At 37.0% G+C, this 24,063-nt stretch overlaps 1 protein-coding gene across 1 annotated transcript; it reads right to left on the reverse strand.

The window, feature by feature from the left end:
* Positions 1–23,338, reverse strand: wdr41 (WD repeat domain 41). The gene is made up of 14 exons (XM_088910640.1): positions 23,134–23,338; positions 22,636–22,692; positions 19,647–19,762; positions 17,060–17,108; positions 15,248–15,367; positions 14,618–14,680; positions 13,352–13,463; positions 12,453–12,515; positions 11,328–11,435; positions 10,564–10,748; positions 8,010–8,131; positions 6,575–6,660; positions 4,123–4,256; positions 1–3,141 (listed from the first exon to the last, which is right to left on the reverse strand). Exons 2-14 carry the CDS (start codon positions 22,681–22,683, stop codon positions 3,001–3,003), a joined length of 1,347 nt encoding a protein of 448 aa, XP_088766766.1. The 5' UTR covers positions 22,684–22,692; positions 23,134–23,338; the 3' UTR covers positions 1–3,000.
* Positions 23,339–24,063: the final 725 nt, after the last annotated feature.

Genomic DNA, 24,063 nt, shown 5'->3' on the forward strand with positions numbered 1-24,063 from the left:
TTTTAAATTGTGTATTTTTGAAGAATTTTATTGTTTGTACAAAAATAAGTATATACATAAATGGCTTTTCTGTCCAAAGTTGTATTCCACATTCCCCTTACATGATTGTGCAAATACCTTTTAAATATCTTATTTCTGTACTCATTGTCTGTCGGATTTCTGCCTTATTTTTTATGTTCTTCTGTTGTCACTTTTACTTTTAAGAAGTTGTATTTGTGAATCAAAATAAAACTCTTGCAGTAATATGACTGGCTAATAGTTTTAACATCTTTTATAGCATTGTGTAGGACAGAAATAATTTAATTTGTTTTCAGGAATGAAGAACAAAATCAGTTATCAACCCCAAGTAACCTTCTAAGGTTACAAGCGTAGAAAAAGGATGGTCTCAAAACTCATCCTGAACATAATGGTTTTCTAATCAAGCTTTTGGGTTTGAAGCACTATGTCCTCCCAGTTTATTGAAAACAGTATTAAAAGATTCAAAGGTGCATCTATCGTGAAACAATTATGGAAAGGATGAATATTAATTACTTCAAATACAAAAGAAACTGATTTTTTTTAAAATCCTGCTTTCCATGTTTTATTGGTCTCACAATACCTGTCATCATTTTATTTTCAAATGAGTACAGTTTAAACTTTCATATTTAATTATTCATATATTAAATATTATTCATATTTAAAAATCTACAGCACACATTTCACACTTTTCTAGCTGGATTTCAAGAACATCCTCTTAATAAGCACAAACCAATTGAAACATAATGAGAAATCTGTAATTATGAATCCACTACCATAATGTTTGCTATGTTATTTGTTCTTCATATGGGTTTGGAGGAACAAATGCAATGGAATTTATGTGCAGAAAATGGAACTGCTCTTTATTGTACCTCCAGAAAGCATTACATCGCCACCTAGTGGTACCACAAGTCAAAACACATATCCACACTTTCTCCCACATAATGAAAGCTAATGGCCTATCCCACATACCCACACTAGTCCATACCACTAGGTGAGGAGGGATTATAGACCCAAAATCACACAGAAGGCTACTTTATCCAAGTGTTCAATGACTACTCATGGACTTTCACAAGACAGCACTAGACTTTCTACGAGGATACTGCAGCCAGACCCCTAGAGCATAGGTTCTATTATTGATTGAATTGATTTTATCTTGCCCCATTCTCCGTCAAACCTCTGAGTGAAAGCTGTCCTATAGGCCTGACCCACTGCTGGAAGCTCCAGACCCCTGGAGGTTAGAAGTCATGGTGGAAATCCACTGCTCTGAGTCTTATATTATTAGAATATATGGACATTCCAGAGTCCAAACAGAGAGCCAGCATGGCAGCGTTTATACTGCGCTCTGCTGCCTCCTCTTTGGTCCCCATCTCAATGCAGACAGGATGTTCTCTCTATGCAGTGCTTCAGTAAGTTGGAGATGCAATTATTTTTCACCAAACTGCGTGGATGCTTTCATCCCTTTGAAATAAATGGAGCACACTTCATTCATACTAACACCTTTTTTGCACCTTAAAGTGAACATGCAGTGATAGTGATAGGAGTGAAAACACTGGGAACTAGGAGCTCATTTCACCTAAGACCCTGATCTGATGTTTGAAAGCTTCACAAAACCCAACTACGCCATCAGCTTCTTTATAGCAGAACAGCCTGAAAAACTCACCAACCGCCATTGCGGATACTGCCACGCTCATGCAAATTCATACAAATATCAACCAAATAGTGACTAGGCACTCAAAAACCACCTTACAGCTCTTCTATCCTAAAACTTCCACTGTGTACTTGTACACAGGCTTAATAATAACATTCAAAAGTTCAATTGGCCCACAGGGGTGAAACACAAGATGAAGGTCCTGTATGCATTACTTGAATGGGTCAAGTAACATTTGTTATAACTCTTTTATAAACAAAACACAATAAATCAAAGATGCCATACAGCAAAATAAAATCTAACAAATGTACCAGGACCACTATAATCGAGTGCATCTATAGAAAGTCCTTGTCAGCTCTCAAGTCCTCAGTGGCATCTTCCATTAGTTTCACCGTAACCTTGAACTCAACTTTCAGCTTTCAGATGAAAATATGTCTCATTATGAACCATTTATGAATAAAGGTGTGCTTGTACGGTCATTTGAACAATCGTAATAAACGATTATGAAAACTGTTATGTCATGCTATGTAGTGTTCATCAGCTTTTATGGTGTTTTTAAGTCTCACTGAAGTAAAATGCTACTGATGACAAACTGGACGGTTTTCAGTAGCTTAGACTTTTGTGTGAGGCTTAAAACAGTCACTCATGCAAAAGGCAGATACAACTACAGGTATGGCTGAATAGCGTAGTGGGATTAATCGTAGGATTCATTTCTAGAACAGATACAAAATTAAGAAATAAGACCTTGAACTGGCAATCTGTAAACCCTCTTTTTAATAACTTAGTACAGTGTTTCACAAGCTATTGTGTACAGATTCTGCATTAATTACAGATTCCTCGTGGAATATTAATAAAAGAAACTGTGATATCACATCAAAAGTTAGGCTTGCAAAACACAACAGTTTAAAATTTCAGTATGCAACCAATGTAAGAGGATGCCAAAAACCAGCTATGCCATCATTACATTTTAATAACCGATAAAATTATAATCACAGCTAAATCAAATCTTAACCCACTGACATTTTCACAGACTTGGACTATACATTTGGCATATGCTACATTATTTCACGTCAGTTATAACACTATAACATTTTAAATATAGAAATACAATTAACAGTAGAAATAGGCAGCATGCTCTGAGCTACATTTAAGAGCACTTCACCAAAGAAAGCTGCTCATTCCTAATTAGTAAAGTAAAATTGCAGTTTAAGGAAAATAAAGTGTCATGTTTAAGGATGAATGCAGAATTGTTTTTTCAACCTTTTAGGGGATGTATATAAAACGCAGTGTATGTATGCTTCTATTAGTACATATGGTTAAAGGACAAACAAGGGTCACAGGCCTTGATTCTGCTCCAGTTTGTGAAATAAGGCTAAACTCCGGAGTCTTGACTCCTTGTCCCCATCTCTCCACACAATGATGAGGTGGTCAGTAGAGCAAGTCACCAGGCTGCCATCTTCAAAACACAGAAACATCTACAAAGTGGGAGGGGGGGGGGGGGGGGGACAAAACGTATTTTTTAAAGAGACCTGAATGATTTAGTGACAACGATGAGAGAAAAGGATACATATGAGTTTCATGATTCTCTTTCAGGACTGTGATTTTAAATGTTGATGAGAAGTAAGCTGGTGCTCTCATTATGGCAGAATTGTCTTTCCAATAACAGCAAGGGGTGTAGAAACTCGCATTTCATAAATGCCATATGATAATGGGTATCCGATTATTAACCTTCTTCAAAAGCTAAATAAAAACAGATAATTATAATGAATAATTATAAAGCTACATTTCTAAACATGTCTGCAATTAAGTACAGGTTTAAAATACAGTGCGCATTAACCCTGGCCTGAACCATACTTCTGAACACCCATCCACCATACACAGTGTTTATACAGAAAAGTCCATATTGTGCAATTTAAGAAAAAATAAAAATGGCTTGCCCTTATTTATGTGTGTTACACTAACGATGTGGTTATTGTATCAATTTCTTTAGAAAGTCTTTCAGCTACATGCCACCATCTTTGTGTTGTGAGGTAAATATATGATTTTGAGCTTCTCCGTTTTGCAAATATTTCAAATGCCGCAAGATGTTTGGCCAGTATTTGGTGAGTTTTTGTGGTGTAAGTTATATGTATGTTATTTGCTTTAGTTGAAATTATTCAAATCACAGCCGGGAAGTTCAAAAAACAATAGCTCCAACACTGTGTCGTTCAATTTAATGAACATTTCTGGCATGGTAGAGTTGTCAAGTATGAAATATAGACCTGTGCTGCCCAAGGGGGTACATAAGAAGGAGATGAATTGCAGTGGAAACAGCTTCTAGATGCACCAGAGCCCAGATGGCTCAAGCCAATGTACCCAGTATTAGCAGTTGTATTTTCAGCTGTATGACTGATTTTGCAGAAGCCAGCAGTAACCTACTTCCTCCAGTGAGCAATGTGGCTTCTTCCTACTTGTACCTGAACAGCCCCAGAGTGACCGATGAGGTCTCCCGTCAGCTCCAGAGTGCGCAGGCTGGGGGTCTCCACCACCTTCTTCACCTGCTGACTCGCCAGCTTGCTTGATCTCCCAAACCCCCACATGCCGAAGAAGCCTGAGAGCAAATCAATAGACCCATTTAACAACATTACATTCATTTCAACATGGGAAAAAAAAATCATTTCAGTGATTCACATGAATAAACTATTGCTCGGTGTGAACAGCACCACTTATTAATGCCATTTTAAATACATTTGTTCTTAAAAATTAAACCTGAATTAAAAATACAGTTGTCTTGCAGCTTTTTAGAACAGATGCTTATGTAGGAATGTGGTTGAATATACAATACGCTATCCTCCAAAAAAAAAAGTCGTCTCCGCTAGTCTATGCAGCATGGTGACTACAGTCCACCCCATCAAGGCATCTGTCCAGTGTACAATCGAACAGGAGGAATACTGAAGTCTTTGCTGATGCCGTTTATGATGTGTATTTTCTGCTGGGCTTTTTTTCCGGACCCTTCAGAAGGAACGGGGATAAATGAAACCAGAGAGATAAATGCTCGAGCAACTTTTATCAATCATTAAATGCAAACGCTGTAATCCAAAATCATTAGGATAATTCCTCATCTGGAAATAATTCGTGAATACAAGACTGGAGAATGATGACAAGCGAGCTGCAGTGTCCTCGGGTTGTGTTCCAGGCAAGTGGAAGGAGTTTGCATGCTCTCCAGTGGTTAGCGTTAGCCACCCAAATGAGTTCATATTCATGTCTGGCATCCTGTTCAGCGCAGATTCTGCCATGTAACCCTTCTCTGGGTTAGGTTCCGGATTTCCGTGACTATGTACGGCACTAACCGGTTACTGAAAATGGATGGATAAAGAGCAGAAAAGGTCTTGGCGCACATGGCAAAAAACCATGTCAACCAAAAGACTGATAATTGCAGCAAACCCACTACTGAGTGAGAATGCTGAATTGAACATAACTAAAAGACCGTATCAAATCTCAGGAACTTCATTTCCTCTGCAAAGCGTACCAGCATCTGGAAATAATTCCTTTTGGTGACATCCCCATCTCCACTGTACAAATCCAGCATGATTTAGATGGGAGAAAAAAGCATTCCATCGCCTAGGGAAAGGCGTGTGTTTGGCTGTAATCTCTCAAAGGTATTTAATTTAAGATAGTTATCAGAGATCTGATCAAGACAGATGTTTTGGCCAATGTTTTACTCCTTTGATTTGAAAAGGAACACCTGGCCTGCATTACTAAAACACAATCAACAGGAAATGAGGAGCTAAGTACAATTTTCCTGAAAAGGTTTTGAAGTTCTGAAACCTACCAATGAAGCCAGGGGAAGTCTGAAAACCCTCTTTAGAACAGGCTTTGCAACTTAAGGTGAATAAATAACAACTTTGTTCAATGGTTTCTTTGAAGTAGGAAGAAAAAAAATATCAGAAAAACAATTTTTGTTTTCTTGCTGGATGTGAATGCCAGGTCAAACTTCTAAAAACTCAACATAAAAGAGAAAGTGAATACCACTGTATAGTATGGTGAAGATGTACTTCGTGAAGATATTGACTAACCTATATTTCACAAGGAAGGAAATATGGCATTTTCAAGAAAATGCACTTAGGAAGGTCTATTGAGAAGAAGAAAGTTAAAAACTCCATGCACAGTGAGGAGGTAACCAAGGGACAGCAACAAAGATGGAGATGGTGAGGAGAAAGAATACAGAAAGATGAATGAGAGTATAAGAAGGGCTTACTATGGTATTCACAGCTTAAGGGAACTGACATCATAAAGGATGACAAGGAGAAGGAGGGCTTGGGTGCCATCATCCCTCCTGAACCTTTTTTTTAAAAACTCTACACATGCTGTATATACAGACAGAAAAGTTCAGTTATTTTGTTCAGCCTAGTACTACATAGACAACACACAAGTAAGTCAGATATGCCTTCTTTGTAAGCCTAAACTAAAGGTTTCTAACCCCAAGATAATATGTCCTTACACTTATATAGTGCTTTTCTAGACACTCCACTGAAGGAACTTCACAGGTAATGGGGACTCCCCACCATCACCAATGTGTAGCACCCAGCCAGATGATGTCACCAGCCAAAGTGCGCCAGTATGCTCACCACACACCCGCTATCAGCCGTTTTGAAAAAACTTTAGGCATTTTGCTTTGTCTTACTCAACAGTAGGACTGTATAAGTCCATCACTCTGCAATTGTGCTTGTGGCAAATTAGAATACTGGAATTCAGGCGATTCTTATTTGGTAACGTGTATTTCACAATTAATTGCCACACAGCACTTTCGTAGTCTTTAATCAGAACATGACACAGAATGTCCTGCAGGACTCCTTAGTGTAGCCTGGCAAAGGATCCCATGAATGGGAAATGGCCCTGATCTGGAGTGCAGTAAATAAGGAATCTAACCTGAGGAGGCAGGTTCAGCAGGCAGAGGCAGATCCTGTAGTTCCCACATACGGACACTCCCATCTTCCGAGCACGACATCAGCTGCCTGCCAGCACAGAGAGAAAACATTTTTTGCCCACCGACATCTGGCCTCACTTTTATAGATATATACAGAAAATCACAAGCAAGCATTTTATAAAGACATAACATAGACAAGGTATTATAATCATAAAAATATACTAAGCATAAAAAACACTTATAATTACAACAAAGCCACAATATACACAGTACATAACACAAGTACATTTTTATGCTGATTAACTAATCATCAAGAGGGTTTATTAACGGGGGATAACAGAGAAGTCTAGTAGCATGTGTGGCCATTGTTGGAAGCAATAATTTACTGCCACAAGCTTTGCAGCGGGTAATAGATGCTGTCTTGCTGGGTTCTATCCCATATGCTTTCACAGTCTCCAAGTCGTAGATGCTGGAAGTACAAATCCATAATCATCCTACAGATGTTCAGTGGAGCTGAGGTCTGGTGAGTCACGTGTCTGCAGTATAATGATTCTCTTATGATGGCAGTATATCCACCACACAGAACTTCATATGTAGTGAGTTAATGACACCATGCTTGGGTCTCCACTTTGATGGGTCAGTTGTGCACAACCAATGGCACATCTGCACCACACTCCCTGACATCCATCAGAGTGGTCTAAACACAAAACCTAGATTCATCACTACACAGGACTTGGATCCACTGCTGAAAATTCTGCCCAATTGTAACTTAGGCCAGCCACTGACATATCAGTGACATGAAAGCAGTGCTCTCTCATTAAGTGGGGAATATTAGTTCCTATCAGTTTTTTTTTTGGCTGGTTTTCATCAGGTTTGACACTCAACGGTCTAAATCGCCTTATCCCCTGTGCCCAATCAGCACTCTCACTAATGAGGTGATTTAGTGCTTTTCTAACAAAGTCACTCAAGTGTATCATGGCAAGTCAAAATCAATCAATATTATGCCAAGAACATTTAATCAATATTCAAAATCTGTATCTTTTTTTCTAAAACCATCCAAGCATTAACACAGGGATGAGTTTTGTTTGATGTTCAGTACAGTTACTTTAAAGATGACTGACTAGTTATATTGCGTACGGTTAGCTTTTGTTATATTGTGGGTGTTTTGGATGCGAATAAAAATATTATACGAGTACAAAGATCTAATCAAAAGACTTTCAAACCTTTATCAGCATCAGCAATAGATACCACGCATACCAAATTTATCTCAACATTGTGAAGTAGAAAGTCTTACCAAGGATTCTTTTAAGTACATCACTGTTCTTGAATCTCTGTTTGTTATGCTAAATAATTTACAGATGTTTCTCTTTTTGGACTGTTCTAATAACAGGATGGTTTCTCCACCTTCCACAGTTTGTAAAAAAAACAAAAACAAACCTGTTAGGTAGTAATAAAGAATGTAAAACGTTTGAATCATGCGCAGTTCTCCTGTAAGCGACTACATTCTTTGTCAAAACGTTGTAAATGTATAGTCCATTTCCAACCGCAGCAACGACAAACTGCAAAAAAGAAAACAGATCTATCATTAAACAAAAACTCTCCAAAAAGCAAAAGGCAAAGGAAAATATATTACTTGTACTAACAATAGTACTGTGCATGTAGGAAATTGTGCCTGGACTTTTCTACATACAATGTCCTGTAATTGTATTGGGACAACAAAGTATTTTTTTTTGCCTTACAGTCAAGGATTTAATCACATATTTGTGATAATGAGGTAGACACAATACACATTTTATTTTGCCCAATTCCATATTACATTTAATCATTAGAACAACCTGGATAGTTTGAAGTGACCAAGAAATGAATTCAAGTACTGCAACATGCTCATTTCAAGTTAATTAAGTTAATTTAAGTGTAAATCTTAGTAGTAATTGGTTGGATGCCCCTTTGAAGCATTACCAAACTCTTTGTTGTAATCATCTGAGATGCTTTGCTACAGCTACTAAATTCTTACCTGTTCTTGCTGTGCTCAGACTTCAAATTATTCTCCAGAATGTAAAATGCTGCTCAGTAGAATTTAGATCTAGACATTGACCTGGCCAGTCTAGAATTTTCCACTTCTTTCTGCTGATGAACTACTTAGTTGCATCGGCAGTATGTCAGGTCTTGCTGCATGTGCATAGTGAAGTTCTGCCCAATATGTACAGAAACATTTTCTTCGACATGACACAATGCTTCTGTAAACTTCAGAATTCATTCTGTTGCTGCCATAATTAGTTAGTTACATCCTTAACAGAGACAAGTGAGCCAGTTCCAGATGCAGCCATGAATGCCCAGACCATGACATTATCTCCATCATGCTTCATAAATGAGCTGATGTTCTTTGGAAAATCTGTAGTTTGTTTCTTTCTCCACACTTTAACCTTTCCATTACTATGGTAAAGATTTAGCTTGGTCTCATCTATCAATAAAACTTGGTTCCAAATCTCTCCTGGATCATCTCCAGATGTCTGAGAAAATTCTGATCTGGCCCTTTCTGTTCCTGGTGCTGATGAGAGATTTACATTTTACAGTACAGTTCCTAATTCTGCGGTCTCACTCTTCTGCAAACTATGAAATTTGATTCCTTCACCCCTGAACTCTGAAGGTTGTTGGGGATTTCGTTGTCAACTGCTTTCAGGTTTGGTGTTTGCTCTGGGACTGCTCTGATTATTTTTTGGTAATCAGATAGGTCTACATCTGGTAGGTTTTCATTTACAGATGTTTTTTTCACCTGACTTGATCTTTGCCAATTATTAATTATACCTAAAGCTTCTTTCTTATTCAGAATATTCCACATTATTAAATTTTGGTATGTTTTTGGATTTCTGTACTAGAATTCTGATTAAGCTTCATTTTTCCTTCTGGTTCACAAATGCCTACTTTTGAAGTGCACAGAAGGCACTTTCCATTTTGATTATGGACCCCTGAAGTCAAAGTAATGCAGTTTAAGAAGATGTTCACATCTGTTTTATGAGTGCCAGATTACCCAGAAGCCTAATTACCCAACAAGAGATGTCTGTGAAACAACTGTCCCTAAACTTTTGCACCTTCAAAATAAAAGGGTTAATTGACACAAAAGGGTAGAACTGAACTGACTTTATTAAAAATATAATACTTAGAGCTGTAATTTTCAGCCATGGATTTTCATGAGAAATTATTAGTGATCGTCTAGTGAAAATCACAGGTTTGTCTTCAATATGGCCCCAGTATGTTTGGAGGGCACTGTAGTTGTTCACTTAATCTATAATCAACTCTAAATATAAATATAGTAGTCATTATGACTGCATTTTAAATACCCTCACCAGTTCTTCCTAATCCCTGTCTAAAGGTATTTATTTTATTACATTGAATGAGCTGTTTTCTAACAAGCATGGGGTTGGTATCACTGGAATAGCAAATGTGAAGTTTCGACCATCAGGTGATTTCAAACCACTTGGTCATGGTTCAATTTGGCTATTCTATTCTCCATATCTATTTTTTTCTGTGATCAAAGGGCAGGGGAGACAAACTACAGTCAACTGAAGATGAGCTGAAATATCTTAATGTATCAATAGACATTACAATAGACCTACTGGCTGAAACAGTATAGAATTTCCAAGTAAGACTGGTTCTCTATGAGGCTGGTGCACATATTGTATTAACCCGATTTTTATCTAAAAAAAAATTGTGCATTTTAATGGCGCAAGTAAAAAAATGTAAAACCAAAGTTGAATGCAAAATTTAAAGTGAGCAAGCTCCTTTTGAAGAAGATGACTTTACCCATAATCAGATCTTTCAAAGTCAATCTGAAAAATAATGTGCATTCTACATTAAAACCGAATATCCTGCTGTAGTAAAAACATGGAATCAGCCAGAACATTTAAGATTAAAGTCTAAGCAAGTACAATTTGTATTATTGTAAAAATAGATTTTAATCTAAATATATATATACAGTATAGCTGATGCCTACCTCTCCATCAGATGTTAAGTGCTGTATAGACATTTCATTTTGTTTCTGTGAGGTCAGTTTTATTTCTGGTTGCGAGTCTGTTTGAGCCGTCTCCCAGAAGATCCGCTCATAAACCTGAATGGTCCAGTCCAGAGAATCCCATACTATTAATTCACCAACATGGGATCCACTAGCGAACATCTGGTCTGTGTAGAATGAAGACCGGAATGTTATAAATTCACACAGAGAAAACTTTGTACAGCTCTTATACTGGTCAAATAACATCATTCACTCACAAAGTAGCAACGTGGAAATACTGAATAAACTGGATATTTACAACTACACAAATACATTAAGGAATGTCTGAAGAAGTACAATAAAATCTTTAGTCTTGAGCTTACTGTATTTCGCTACAATGCCAAAGTGACATTTGTACAATTATTTGATTTCTGATATGTAAATTCGTACAGTTCATAATTTATAACAGGTATGCAAACTAAGGATTCAAACTCCATTGTGATTCCCACAGCCAGACCGGATGTTAGAGCTAAATATGGAAAAAAGGAAACAGTGCCAAATGAAAGGACAAAGACACATCACCACATACAACAATGTGGTAAAACACAAACTCCTCAAGCATTACTGCAAAAATACAGTATGCTGAAATAAAGTTCTGCTGTATGAGGTACTAACAAAGATAAGGCAAGATTCAAAGAGCCTCTTCATCTTAAAATATTTAATTAATAAAATTAAAGTAATCAAGAAAAAAGACCTGCTCATCTTACCATTTACAGAAATCAGAGTCCGAACGCTGTCATGGTGGTCTGTTAATCTGCAGATCTCTTGAATAGAAGTTTCAGTTTCAGAAGAAGACACGATCAGTCTGTAAACAACTTTAAAGTGATAAATCATGTTATTATTACATTTTTTGACTTCAAGTAATACTGCAAAATATTATTAAAAGTTTAATTAAAAACATAAAAGGAGTGTTTTTCCCCCCAAGGACTGCAGTCATAGCAAAGAAATATGTTAATATCAAATATAGAAATGAATACAATTTTTGATTGCTAAATGAATTGCTATATTTTGGAGGTGTATATACAATTCCCTCCAATTACCGGGACATCAAAACTGCTTTTTTGTTTTCAGTCAAGCAGACTGTGCTAGAGAATATGGAAGTAATATGACAGCAGCAGAGTGAGGGGACAGAAATATTTTGTCTGCATATGTAGAAGAAAATGCTTCCCTGCGTATTAAGCAGTGCTTCACCATGCAGAACGACGGAGACCCAGAACATGTGGCCAATGTAACCGAAGAGTTCATCAGGAGAAAAAAAGGTTTGAACTCTTAAAACTAAGCAGAAAAAAAATACTGAAACTAGAACAACACAGGAATAGGCAAGAGCTCAAAGTCTGTGTAGAAAAGAATCTCAGATGATTACACAAAGTTTGTTGAGCTTTGTGTATGTCCCAACACGAATGATCACTTGAAATCACCGAGACGAACACAAAGTATAATTAATAAAACAAATGCATGAAGCTACCCAAAACTAAAACATGACTGATTTTGTACTTAATCATTCATCTTTATCTCATGATCACAAAGTGCTTGATAGTAAAGGAAAAATAAGTTTTGATTGGATTGTCCCAATACTTTTAAAGAGCAATATACATCAACAGTGGTGCACTAATGAGAAATTTCAAATATTGTGACTTACCCCGTACAATAAGTTAAATACCAGAATCATTTTGATTACCAACTTTTAATAATGGTACAGCTTTCAAATCTATCATCCAATCAAGTCTAATCTGATTGGAGAACACTGATGATAGTATAAGCCACAAAAGGGACAGATGAGTTATTCTTAGAATCAAACGTGTGTCAGATGAAGGAAATAAAGGTAATCTTACTTAATTCTTTGTCCACGGCTGCCACAATACAGTTCTTAGGCAGCTCGATCATGGCAGTGACCCCTAAAAATAATATGTAATATATTATTAGAATATAATGGTAAGACATAAGAAATAAGACAAAAAACAGAGTACCAAAACTGTACAGATTAGTTGCAACAAATACCCGATACTTTGATCTACTATGAAAATGAGCCTACTGGAGCACAGGCATTTTGTACTTTTGAATTCCACATTACTTTTCTGCTTTTTGGTCTATAACCAAACTCCTGTGCTACCGTACTACACAGATTTACTATCTTGCTCAAATCCAGTGTTTTGTCCTCTATGGTCAGTGGGCCAAAAGCGTTCTTCAGAGACAAGGAGTGTCCATCCCCTGCTGCCCACGTAACTCATAAACCATGTCTTACTGAATTTATTTACAGTATATTAATAGTTTAGATAACCTTATTATTGTTTTCCCAGCTCCCACTGGGTTAATTCACCTTCTTCTTACAATTGCAAAATCGAAATCATAAACCTGCATCTCTTAAGTCTGTTCAGAACATTTCAACAAAGACTATAGGTGACTAGATGCAATTTAAAGGCATTCTCATGATGTCTGGGGTCTGGAGGTTATAATATTGAGATCCACTAACACCACAGAGTTTCCCACAAGCTCTCACACAATATTTTACTGTTTAACCTTGGTAAAGATTTCCAGGCGAACTCTTTGCAAAGTATGCCGGCCTTATCATCTTATAGAAGTAGCCACGTGTTTAAGGTCCAAAGGGTAATTGTGTTCCAACATAAAAAGAAAGAGCAGATGCTTCCAAAATATTGAATATAATATGCTCTCTGAAGCCCGTGACCCACACATAAAGCACATTCCAATTTAATCTCTAATTTTGCAAGATTACCTGCATCCTTATAGCAGTCAGTCTTACACAGAAGTTGAAAATGTTTATTCCAGACACACAGCTCATTCCCTCCAGAAAGCCATACATCAAGTCTTTCCAGAACAAGCAGGCACTATAAAAATAAATCAGGATATGGAGACAGTGTCAGAATTTTGAACACAATACGGACACTAATATTTATCTAACTGGTATCTAATTACATTTTTTATAACTATCTTCAGATTTGTATATCATTGTAGGTCATTCCAAGAAATTCAGAAACCCAGAACGCAGGACTTGCTCAAGTTTACATGAAACCCATTATCTATGGTATCTCTTTTTGGGGAAAAAAATGTCCCAGTGTTTAGGAGTTTCATCTGTTTCACGGCAGGACAGGTCATGACAGTAATCAGCATTTTAAAAAGCCAAGGACTTGCAATGTGTTCCCTGAACAGAATGACTGGTGTGAGGTTTTACTTCTATGGTTGAATCTGATGAGTTAATCAGAAAATGAGTATGATTTCCCCTCCCATTGTCCAAATGAGAAATCAGTACAATGCGCACAGAATATGAAGTAATTTTATTCCACTACTCCTGACCGCTGGCTGTATTTGACTGTCTGTTTGAACAACAAGCTTTGAATCATTTAAAGGCTTTATCAGATTCTGTGTTCCAGTCTTCTTCTTAAGCATGTGTAACAGCTGCACACAGTCTGTAACAACTGTACAATAACATTTGGTGAATACAGTTAAAATTAGATACTGTAAAGGCTCTCTTCCATCTTTTTGACCAAACTGAATTTGGTCAAGGACACAGAAAGTGCTAATTCCTAGCCGAGTATTCCTGAAGAGGGACTCTCAGGAAGGGGAAGTACAAGCAGCAGGTCAGAACAAAAACAAGGCTTTGAATGTTTTGGTTTTCTTTGGTAAAAACCAACCAGAAACAGAGACAAAAAGCATAAGAAAAGCTGTTAATACATTATGATATTAAATCATAAGAAGTTAATGTAAAAATATAATTCACACAAGATGACCAAATATGTCAGCTTATGACTTTTAATGCCTTATCTTTAGCAGCATCGAACTGAAAACAAGATGAACAAGAACAGAACAGAACTCAATCCCTTCGTAAGGGCATTGAAAAGTGACAATACAGAATCCTAGATGTAGCCCAAATCTGTGTTCTGTATACAGAGTCACAAGTGGTCCTTGCAGTGTGACAGGATGTGAGGTTTGTCGCCCGTACACGTTGTGTGATGCCTGCTGGACAGAAATAAGAATCACGCACCTTCACTGAAGACTGCAGCTCAGAAACCGTCTGAACACGATTCCCAGTCTCCGTGTCCCACAGCTACACCAAGAGGTTAAAGGAAACTTTTTGGGAAAAAAACAGCTAAACAGGGCTGGAAAAAAATTACAAATACCCTTTCTCCCATATCCAGCTGCTGGATAATGCACAAGAAAATCTGTAAACGACACAGGGAGACATTTAATTTTATCACAGAAAATATGGAACCAAATTATTCTGTTACGAAGGGTAAGAGACAATATAGTCCTTGATTATATTGTACCTTGAATACTGTCATTAAGCAGTACAAGAAAGTTATGCAATGAAAGATGTTTTAATGATGTTGAAAAGGGAAGCTCATAATAATCTGAACTCTTAAACCTTATTCTTAGTTTGCTTACTTACACCTCTGAATACTACAAATGGTTATTTACTAATATTCCTTAAATCTGATAGGAAATTTTGAAAAATATGGCACAAAGCAGAAACCAGGACTACCAGGTCTTAAATTTTCTAACATGCTATATTTAGCCGTCAAACAAAGGCAAAGGTGGCGGATTTCTACGCATTTGGTGGTAAAAACAAAGCTTAGAGTAAAACCAGTGGATCTGGAGCTGGCGAGAAGGATACACTGACGGTTCTGTCTGAAGAGGCCGTGATGATCATGCCGCGGCTGGACTCAGTCCGAAAGGCAGCGATGGCTGTGACCTGCTGTGAGTGACCTCTTAACTCCCGTAGACGCTCTCCTGTCTGCAATAACACACCAGCTGTCAATGGCTTTAGTACACATCACACTGACTAGCCATCCACCCATCCCCGGGCACAGGAAATGATCCGTCCATCCATTTTATAACCGCTGTGTCCAATACAGGGTCACAGGGGAGCTAGAGCCTATCCCTGCAAAAGTCCCTGGATGCGACTCCAGTCCATGGCAGAGCACACACTCACACCAGGGTCAATTAACCTACCAGTATGTTTCTGGACTGTGGGAGGAAACCAGAAGACCCACTGAAAACCCACGGAAACACAGGGAGAACATACAAACTCCACACAGAGAGCACCCCAGGTCCAGAATTGAACCCAGGGCCGAAACACGGCGAGGCAGCAATGCTAACCACCGCAGCACCCTGCCTCGACACAACAAAAGAGTCAAAACACATTGATTTTTTTAATTCATTTAACATTTTAAACAGAAACTAAATATCTATATTTAAAATATTCTATTTTTTGACTAGCTAAATATCTATAATTTGACATTCCAATTTTTGCTGCAGTATCAGATACAAGTTTAAATTTTACTTGTAAGTACATGAAGACAAACCTTTGCTCCTTTATTATTAGCGTTTTCAGCACTATATACCTTTGAAAGAGGACTACCAGAACCAGAGAGATAAAATTAAAATAATACAGTTATTCCTAAAGAACTTTTCATACCTTCTTGAAAAAAGAAAAAATGATCAGGATGTTGTAAACATTTTAAGAAAAAGGTAAATATGCTACTGTATTTAATATCATTAATATTAAGGATTATGTACATGAAGTATATTTTTCTCAGTCATCAATTCCTAAATCTGTATAAAAAAACTCACCTTAACACACGAATGCTTACTTTCTGAAAGCTACTCTTTAAAATAATTAGAAAAACCAATATGGAAAGGTCATATTAAAAAAATTAATCCATGAAGCGCTAAAGAAAAAAAGCAGCCCAGGAGTGCCCTCTGCTGTTGGACAATGTCCCTCATGAAACCACAACATACTGCCCATTGAGAAAAGTGAACCTGATTTCAAAATCTTCACGATTTCTCTACAGAAATATTTGTATAACTGCTCATCTAAATAGTGCACGTACAACATACAAAGAATTTGGTATTATGTGCAGTTTCAAGTATTTTTCAATGCTCGTTTCACAATACAAATGTATTGCAAATATGCAAATGTCAAGGATAAACACAATTCTAACTCTTACAACCCACTTGAGTGCAATATGTTTTGTGACGTGTTAGAAATGTTACATACTATTATGCGTTATACATGTGCAATAGAGTGATGTGCAATGTTTTTGTTATTTTTTGTAACAGAATAATGTGCAATGTTTTTCTTTTTTTCTTCTTTTTTTTTGTTTGCATTCTATTCAAATGTACAGGAGTGCTGCGTGTCTATTAAAAATTTCCCTTGGGGGACAATAAAATCTTATCTATCTTATCTTATTGCAAACTGGTGCGGCATGTTAAATCTAGTTCACTACACCAGTTAATCAGATGTAGGAGGAAGTAATGCCTATTCTTATTTAATAGGGATCACCCACTATTTACACATGGACTGGAGGAAAAGCAGTTTCTTTCTAACCCCAAAATATAAAAATAGCATTGCAGTTCCCCTTTCCCCTGAGGAATCCGTACAAATAAAATATTGATCATCACCAGAAACATCTTAGCAAACAACCTGAACATTCCAAACCAGCACAAGTCCATCATCTCCAGCCGATGCAAACCTGCGAAAAAATAAAAATATAAATCACATGTGGTATCTTATTTTATAAATCAGTTATACAGCACCGAAGGCAGAGATTTGGTGAAAATAGGTGTTTTTCAGCCATTTCATTATTAGTAGTATCCAGGAAATAAGGCAAATGAAAAAGCTGTAGCAATGATAAACAAGCAACCTATTTGTTTACAATGCAAATTCTTCAAAAAAACAAAAAAAATAGAGTGTAGTGGCATCAGATTCTAAAATTCAACATTAGTACATGAATGGGCACAGACTGCAGACTTTCTCGGGATGCAATGTGTCACTGAAAGTCAAATGGCATGCTCTCAGCTTTAATCGACTCTCAAAAAGAGCAGATATCCCAGCCTTGCATCTGTGGTGAGGAAGTCTCTCTCTCTCTCTAATCCCTGCATCAGCACTGAGAACAAGAAAATATTGTCTCTTGCTACAAACACTGTAAGAGATACAGATCCAGTCTCTAACCTGGTTGTGGAAATGTACTTTTACGCTTAAATGTAAGCTCAATTGCTGATGAAAAAGAAATGCACACCAGGGAATGAGGCATTGGATGAGACTGTGCAAATAAGCTGTGATTGATATATCTGACTGTGTGCTACAGAGAAAAGAGGGGGGGGGGGGGCTTGATTTGTCAATGCTTTAGCTTAATACCAGCATTACATTTAGTTTGTATAAATGTAAAGTTCTGATGGACGACTAAAAAAATCATGTTTTACTTATATAATAAAGAGAATAGAGCAGTGAATGGTAGCTGAAAAAGTGCACATTTTGATATAAGTGTAAAGTATCTTGCTTTGAAGAGGTTACAGCTATGTAAATAAAAAGTGCTGGGTAAGTTTTAATATGGAATAAACAAGTGTACAGTGGAAAGAAAAAGAAATGCAATAAGTAACCAAATGTCTTATTATTCCTAAGATAATCAAGGATTTAATAATTATTCCTTAAATCTTTCTTACTATAAAAGAAACTTTCAAATGCAAGCCATAATCTCCTCTGTGAGTAAAAACCTAGAATGAACTGACAGCATAAAAATTTACACTTATGGCTGAGCTAACAAGCAATTAATTACTCTTACTGAAGGTTTTGTAAAGTCAAGCATTTCTTAATTTGAGATTCTACCAATTTTTTTTGGTACTCTTATAAACTACGAATGTGTTTATTAAGCACTAAATCACATACAGACCTAATTCATTTTTATTTCGCAGAGATAATCTTCAGATTACAATGGAAACAGCAGTTTCTGATAAGGAGAAGATATCAAATAAACGCCCTTCTTTTTCCAGTGCATCAGAGAAATACATGCCAAACCAACTGAATTATTTTTAACGCTTATATGCTACTTGCTGACTAGCCTATGAGTTAAAAAAAATTACCTTTTAATTATTTAACTGTCGAGTTATTTCTTGTTCTAACATTAATCAACAAATATGAAATTATGCCTATGCAGAATTCTGCAGTGTCTAAAATGGAAAGCGAGTCTTATGTGACAAAAAATAGATGCTCAAAGAGAAAAATGTTTGAAAAACTGTAGCATGAAGCCACTTGCTACTTTGACATGAATGAACTGCCTTAACATTCATTACATTAGTCAAAAACTCTGCAATGTATAATCACCTATTACCTATGTCAACCCATGACAGTTTTTAATACTGGAAAATGTGAATCTAAAGGCTTTTTATTGTCTCAGCAAGTCGAGTCAGAAGCTGAATGGCTGGTTTGTCATCATGACTTTTTATGGGTCACTGGATTCTTTCTCACTTCTGATCAGCATCCTCCACATCCTTGTGCAGTTTCCTGATGAATTTAAGAACAACCGTGTGGGGCTACCAGGGCAGAAAATTTCTTAATATTGTCTTCTGAACTCTCTCTTTATTTGGATGTGTCAATAATGTGAGAGCACACCAGAGTTCTCTCTCCTGGCCCAGCTTTTAAAAGGACCTGCGCTGAAGCTCAGTGTTGCTCAGTGCCCTCTGACATCGGCTGGTCCCCTGTGTTATTCCAAAACTCAGTTTCACGATAGTCAAAAAAAAGGGAACTGCCATGGAGGCTGACAAAGGATACATTTTCTGTCTTCAAAACCAATCTAAAAAATTTTCCGCAATCTGGGTTTGGCTGACGCACGGTAAAGACAAGAAAAGCCGTCTGCAAAGCCCTCAATAACAAAGGATTACTGGGAGAGGTGAGGCGTGAAACCTGACTTGCAGCCACCCTTAAAAAAAACCAAAACAGTGTTTCTGCAGCAGAGATACTGTATAAAATTCTAGAATTAACTTAAAAAGTCGTAACTACCCAGCATGCTGTACACAGCTCTGGCCGCTTCCAAAGAGTGTGAAGGGTTTCATTTTTATTTCTTATTTATTGCAGGTTTTTTGGGTCGCGCTAAACTATCGAAAAAATAATTAAGCATTTGTCATGGTCTGTAAATTTCCTCGTGGAAAGTACTTGGCACAGGCTTCCTTGTCAATCATAAGATGTGAGACAGCTCTCCCAAGCCGCGAGAGAACAAAACATAGCAGCTGCTTACCTGAAGTCATCAATCTGCACTAGAAATCGAACTATGTCAAAATGTCCTTTAAGCACCTGGAGCTCCGTGTAAAAATTCTTTGGTTGTTCCTCCCCAATGAACAGCACTGTGGTTTTCTGCAGACACAAGGGGAAAATAAGATGAATGTTTCCATTATTGCAGACTCACCACCCACCAGACACCAATAGCCAAACTGTCATTATAAGGACCCAAAAATAAGAATACATAATATATTCATTTGATTTACCCATTGTTGTAAACACACTATTCTTGACCGGAAGGGTTAAAATAACTATGATATAGAAAACATCCATCTCTCAGCAGACCTGGGAATTCTCCAGTACTGACTGATCAGCTTAAATTAATAGAAAGAAATTAAATAATGAGTAGGGATCACTGCTTTAACAATATGCAGGTAATCTTAATGAATTATTTGAGTTGTTCCAACTTCATTAAATGCCGCATATAACATTAAAAAAGAAGCATTATTGCAAGATATTCAGAATTTTCAATACGTTTCTAAGCAGCATATATTCACAAAAGTTTTAATAGTGGAAATAAGAATATCACTTCCAAGCTTGGGACTATGAAAAACGGATCCGTTCATTCCACATTGGCGAAGATGACAGTCCCCATAACTCCCATTGGAACATGCATTCAAACAGCAACATTCAAAGTACTGTATATGCCAAACCCACTGGAACTGGGCACCATAATTGCCTTTTTCTATATCTGTTCACCACAAGTTTCATTTTCAGTTTCACAAACTCAAAAGAAGTAACGCTAGCCAGCAACTGTGGTCTAATGGATTGCATTTAATGAATCAGAGAAGTGGTTTTAGTAGGAATTAGTCAAGGACAACCAACACAATGGTGGTTTCTATCCAATAATTACACAGGGCGTGATAAAGCTGCGACTCTCTCCATCTTTGCACTGCATAGGTAGCGGCAGCTGGGGCTCCATGTTTTATTTTAAACATCTCCTTCAATAGATGACCACTGGCACAGAAAAGGCACAAATCACTTCTGGGGGAAACTAACATCTTGGGAAGGAATTACAGTTCCTCTGAACACCCAGTGGAAAAAATAACACTTCACGTAAATGATACTTGAGGCAGCATTTCGCATTGGATGAGACCCTTCACTTAGAAGGAGTGGTCTATTTCATAAAGACTTCAGAAAAACATGAAAGCAGGGCCCTCCCTTGGGTCACAAACATCATGCCATAGACTGCAATCTAGCCAAACAACAGCATTATTGCATATAAGTACATTTCTGCTTACTTTATTCTGTAATATCAGGAGAATTACACAGAGTAATAATACAAAAAAAAAACAAGTCCATTTAATAGAAAGTAACAACAGCTTAAACACATAATCCTACTTACTAAACTTTAATTATCATTGGCATTTAGTAGTATATTGGTCATATAGTGAAAGATACATATTCACCTAATCTTTTTAATTTGACAGACATTGAAATATGACTGAAAGAGCTCAGCCACATGACACAGACCTTCAACAAGCCTTGTCAAATTTGGTTTTATAACTGATGAGGAAAGTACCAGTTCTATCAATTCAAGTCTAATATTATGCATGTAGAGTACCCTATAACGCTGTGTTCTGAACTGGGAAACACTCTCATCCTAAAGTTTATTGTGGCGCAAAGACAACACTAATATTAAAGGTCAAAGTCAAGTCTGATGATCCAACTGAGAGGATGGCTCATAATACTGGGACATAAAGTTAATGACTGGAATAGTGATTGGCACAGTGTTCAATAGTCCATACGCTGTTTCCACAGTAACACACAAGTTACACGGCTTCTCAGCACCAACTTCTGAAAACTTTAACTGAAGCCTTTATCTAAGGGGATAAAGTTGCAAGTCTAGAAGGAAAATACATTTTAGCGCACCTGCTATGTTATATGTAGGGGACCTGTGTCAAAGAGGCCAGTTTCCTTGGGAGTGACAAATTTCAGATGAGTCTTTGATGAGATGTTTGTTAGGACACTTCCCTGTCATTATTATGGCTGCTAATCTCAGAACCTAATTGTTCCTATGTGTAAAATGCCTCATTACCTGCTGAACAGACAGCGTGGCCAAGGATAAAGGAATAACCTTGAGTGGATGAGGAATGAAAAGGAAAGCAGGTTTCACAGTGATGTGGCGATTAGTGTAGCTGCCTCACAGCTCTTGACTCTCCAGTTGATTTTTGGATGTAGACACCATCTGTGTGGAGTCTGCATGTTCTCTGGGTGATCCAGATTTCTCCCACAGTCCACAGACATTTCCAAATTGTTGCCCTGCATGTATGTGTGTGGACCCTGTAAGGATGCAGCCTCCTTCAAAAGTACTGGGTCAGCAAAGTCAACACAATTTTGTTTTACAGTCAAACAATGTGTATTTGTGATTGTGGGGTTAATATGAATGATAAGCACAATATAATATCCTTTTTTTGGGGGGGGGGGATTCCCATCGCACTTTGTGGTTAACGCAGTGAATTTCAGACTGTAAAATCCAATTTTGGTGTAGTAAGGATATCGCATGTCACTTTTAAGGAGATACCTGCATGATGTCTGCATTCCATTGAGCTTTATAATATCATTAATGGAGAATATTCCGACTTCAATTTCTTTCCTTAGCATGTAGAATACATGCTTAATTCGTAAACTGTCCTCCCAGGGACGAATAAAGTATTTTGAATAGAATTAATTGGACGTAAATCTGTTTTATCAGGTCCAACAATGAACACTTTTTTAGCCCTGATGAGCTCCTTGGTGGCATTATCCATATGAACTTTTTTTTCCCTTTGTCATGCTGTACAACGAAGCAGCGCTTACTTAATCTGGAAGCAGGCTGTTGTACGTAAGCAGACCTCACGTTTCTGCAAACTTCAAAATTCATTCGCCTGCTGACGTCATCGTTACGTCAATAAAGAGAAGTCATCCGGAGACCACGCATGCGCAGACCAATATGGTAATATACCGACCTCTACTGGCCCTTGAGCGTCTCTCCCTCCGAGAATCCATCGTAGCATATCTACTTTCTGTTGGGAAAAATACAACACTGATTTATAAGTCGTAAATTAATTCTCTATTTAAATCTGTAGTCAATTAGTAATTGTTAACAACAAAAAGATATGGGTAAAATATGCAGTATGCTTTTAATAATTTAACAAAATAAATGAGAGAATATTTTGTGATTTTTGATTGTTCCCTTCAGTTTCTAAACCCTTCCTTCTAATCAAAGCTAAATATTTTCTACATTTTTTTCCACAGCAGTCTTATGAAATTGCACGGCTAACTAATAACAGTGATTTCCACAAAATCCGAAACAAACAGATATTTTAATCGGGTGTTAAAGTGAGTAAAATGAATAAAAAACATTTTCTCTTTCTCTTAGGCACGCAGTATATTAAATGTTCAAAACCTTACATTCTCCAACACATCCTCTGTTTTATTTTCATTTGTCAAAACAAGACTCTTACCTTCTTCTAAATCAGCGCAGTCAGATGTCTACTCTTACAGAAGGACATTTAACATATAGTAACGTAAAGCTTTACTACGATATGTTTACTTATTTTTAAAACCATTTTATCATCATTTTGCCATTTATAAACAACAATCCGAGCCGTTTCCTGTCTTAAGTATTGTTTTGCATGTGACCATGAAAAGTTAACTACGGAAGCCTTTGACGGACAAACAAGCTCTCGGTATAAAGCCGGGCTGTAAGATAAGTGCGCTGTTGCTTCAACACTCAAAACCTCTGATAGCACGGCAACTGCAGATTTTGATCTTGAAAAGTGTGTCTTACCTTTAATCGTCAGTTAAACATTGAAATCCTAGGGTAGTATAATTTTAGTTAGTCTACCATGTACAGTATAGACGTAAATTTGATTTAATTAAAATGTCATTAAGAAACGAGATCTCTGGACTGGAGAATAGGGATTTTAGAAAAGAGCCATGTACAGTAAAAATATTCTCCTACTTTTACAGAATAGGCTTTAACGTGATAGATTTTGTCATGTTGTATAGCACATAAATCAACAAAAGTTAATATCATTTTCTTTAAATATACAATTCTTAATTCTTTGTTCAACAATAGTCATAATGTAATTATAATTGAATTACATTTGAATTCTAAACCAAATGTTATTTGTTCAAATTCATCAATAGATTTTCAGAAGTCATTATAAATGCGTTCATTAAGTATAGTTAATCAGCAGTGTCTGGTTTAAGTTGGCCTCTCACTTCTGTACAACGCAGTGGCAACAAGGCCTGCCTGGGAGTATAATGAGCAATGTTCTGACTGGGGACTACATAATAATATTAACAGTAGTAAAGAACTGGGTATCCAAACACTTGTAAGTTCCTCTCTTTTTTTGCACTGATCAGCAGGCGTATATTGTGACCAACAC

Source organism: Atractosteus spatula, chromosome 3 (genome assembly GCF_055471065.1).
Source record: "Atractosteus spatula isolate fAtrSpa1 chromosome 3, fAtrSpa1.hap1, whole genome shotgun sequence".
Taxonomy (NCBI): domain Eukaryota; kingdom Metazoa; phylum Chordata; class Actinopteri; order Semionotiformes; family Lepisosteidae; genus Atractosteus; species Atractosteus spatula.

Coding starts and splice junctions, on each gene's coding strand:
- wdr41 (XM_088910640.1), bottom strand. CDS start 22,683: ATGCTACGATGGATTCTCGGAGGGAGAGACGCTCAAGGGCCAGTAGAG. Junction 11,436..12,452: donor AGCCGTGGACAAAGAATTAA/GTAAGATTACCT, acceptor ATCACTTTAAAG/TTGTTTACAGACTGATCGTG. Junction 10,749..11,327: donor GACTCTGATTTCTGTAAATG/GTAAGATGAGCA, acceptor CATTCTACACAG/ACCAGATGTTCGCTAGTGGA.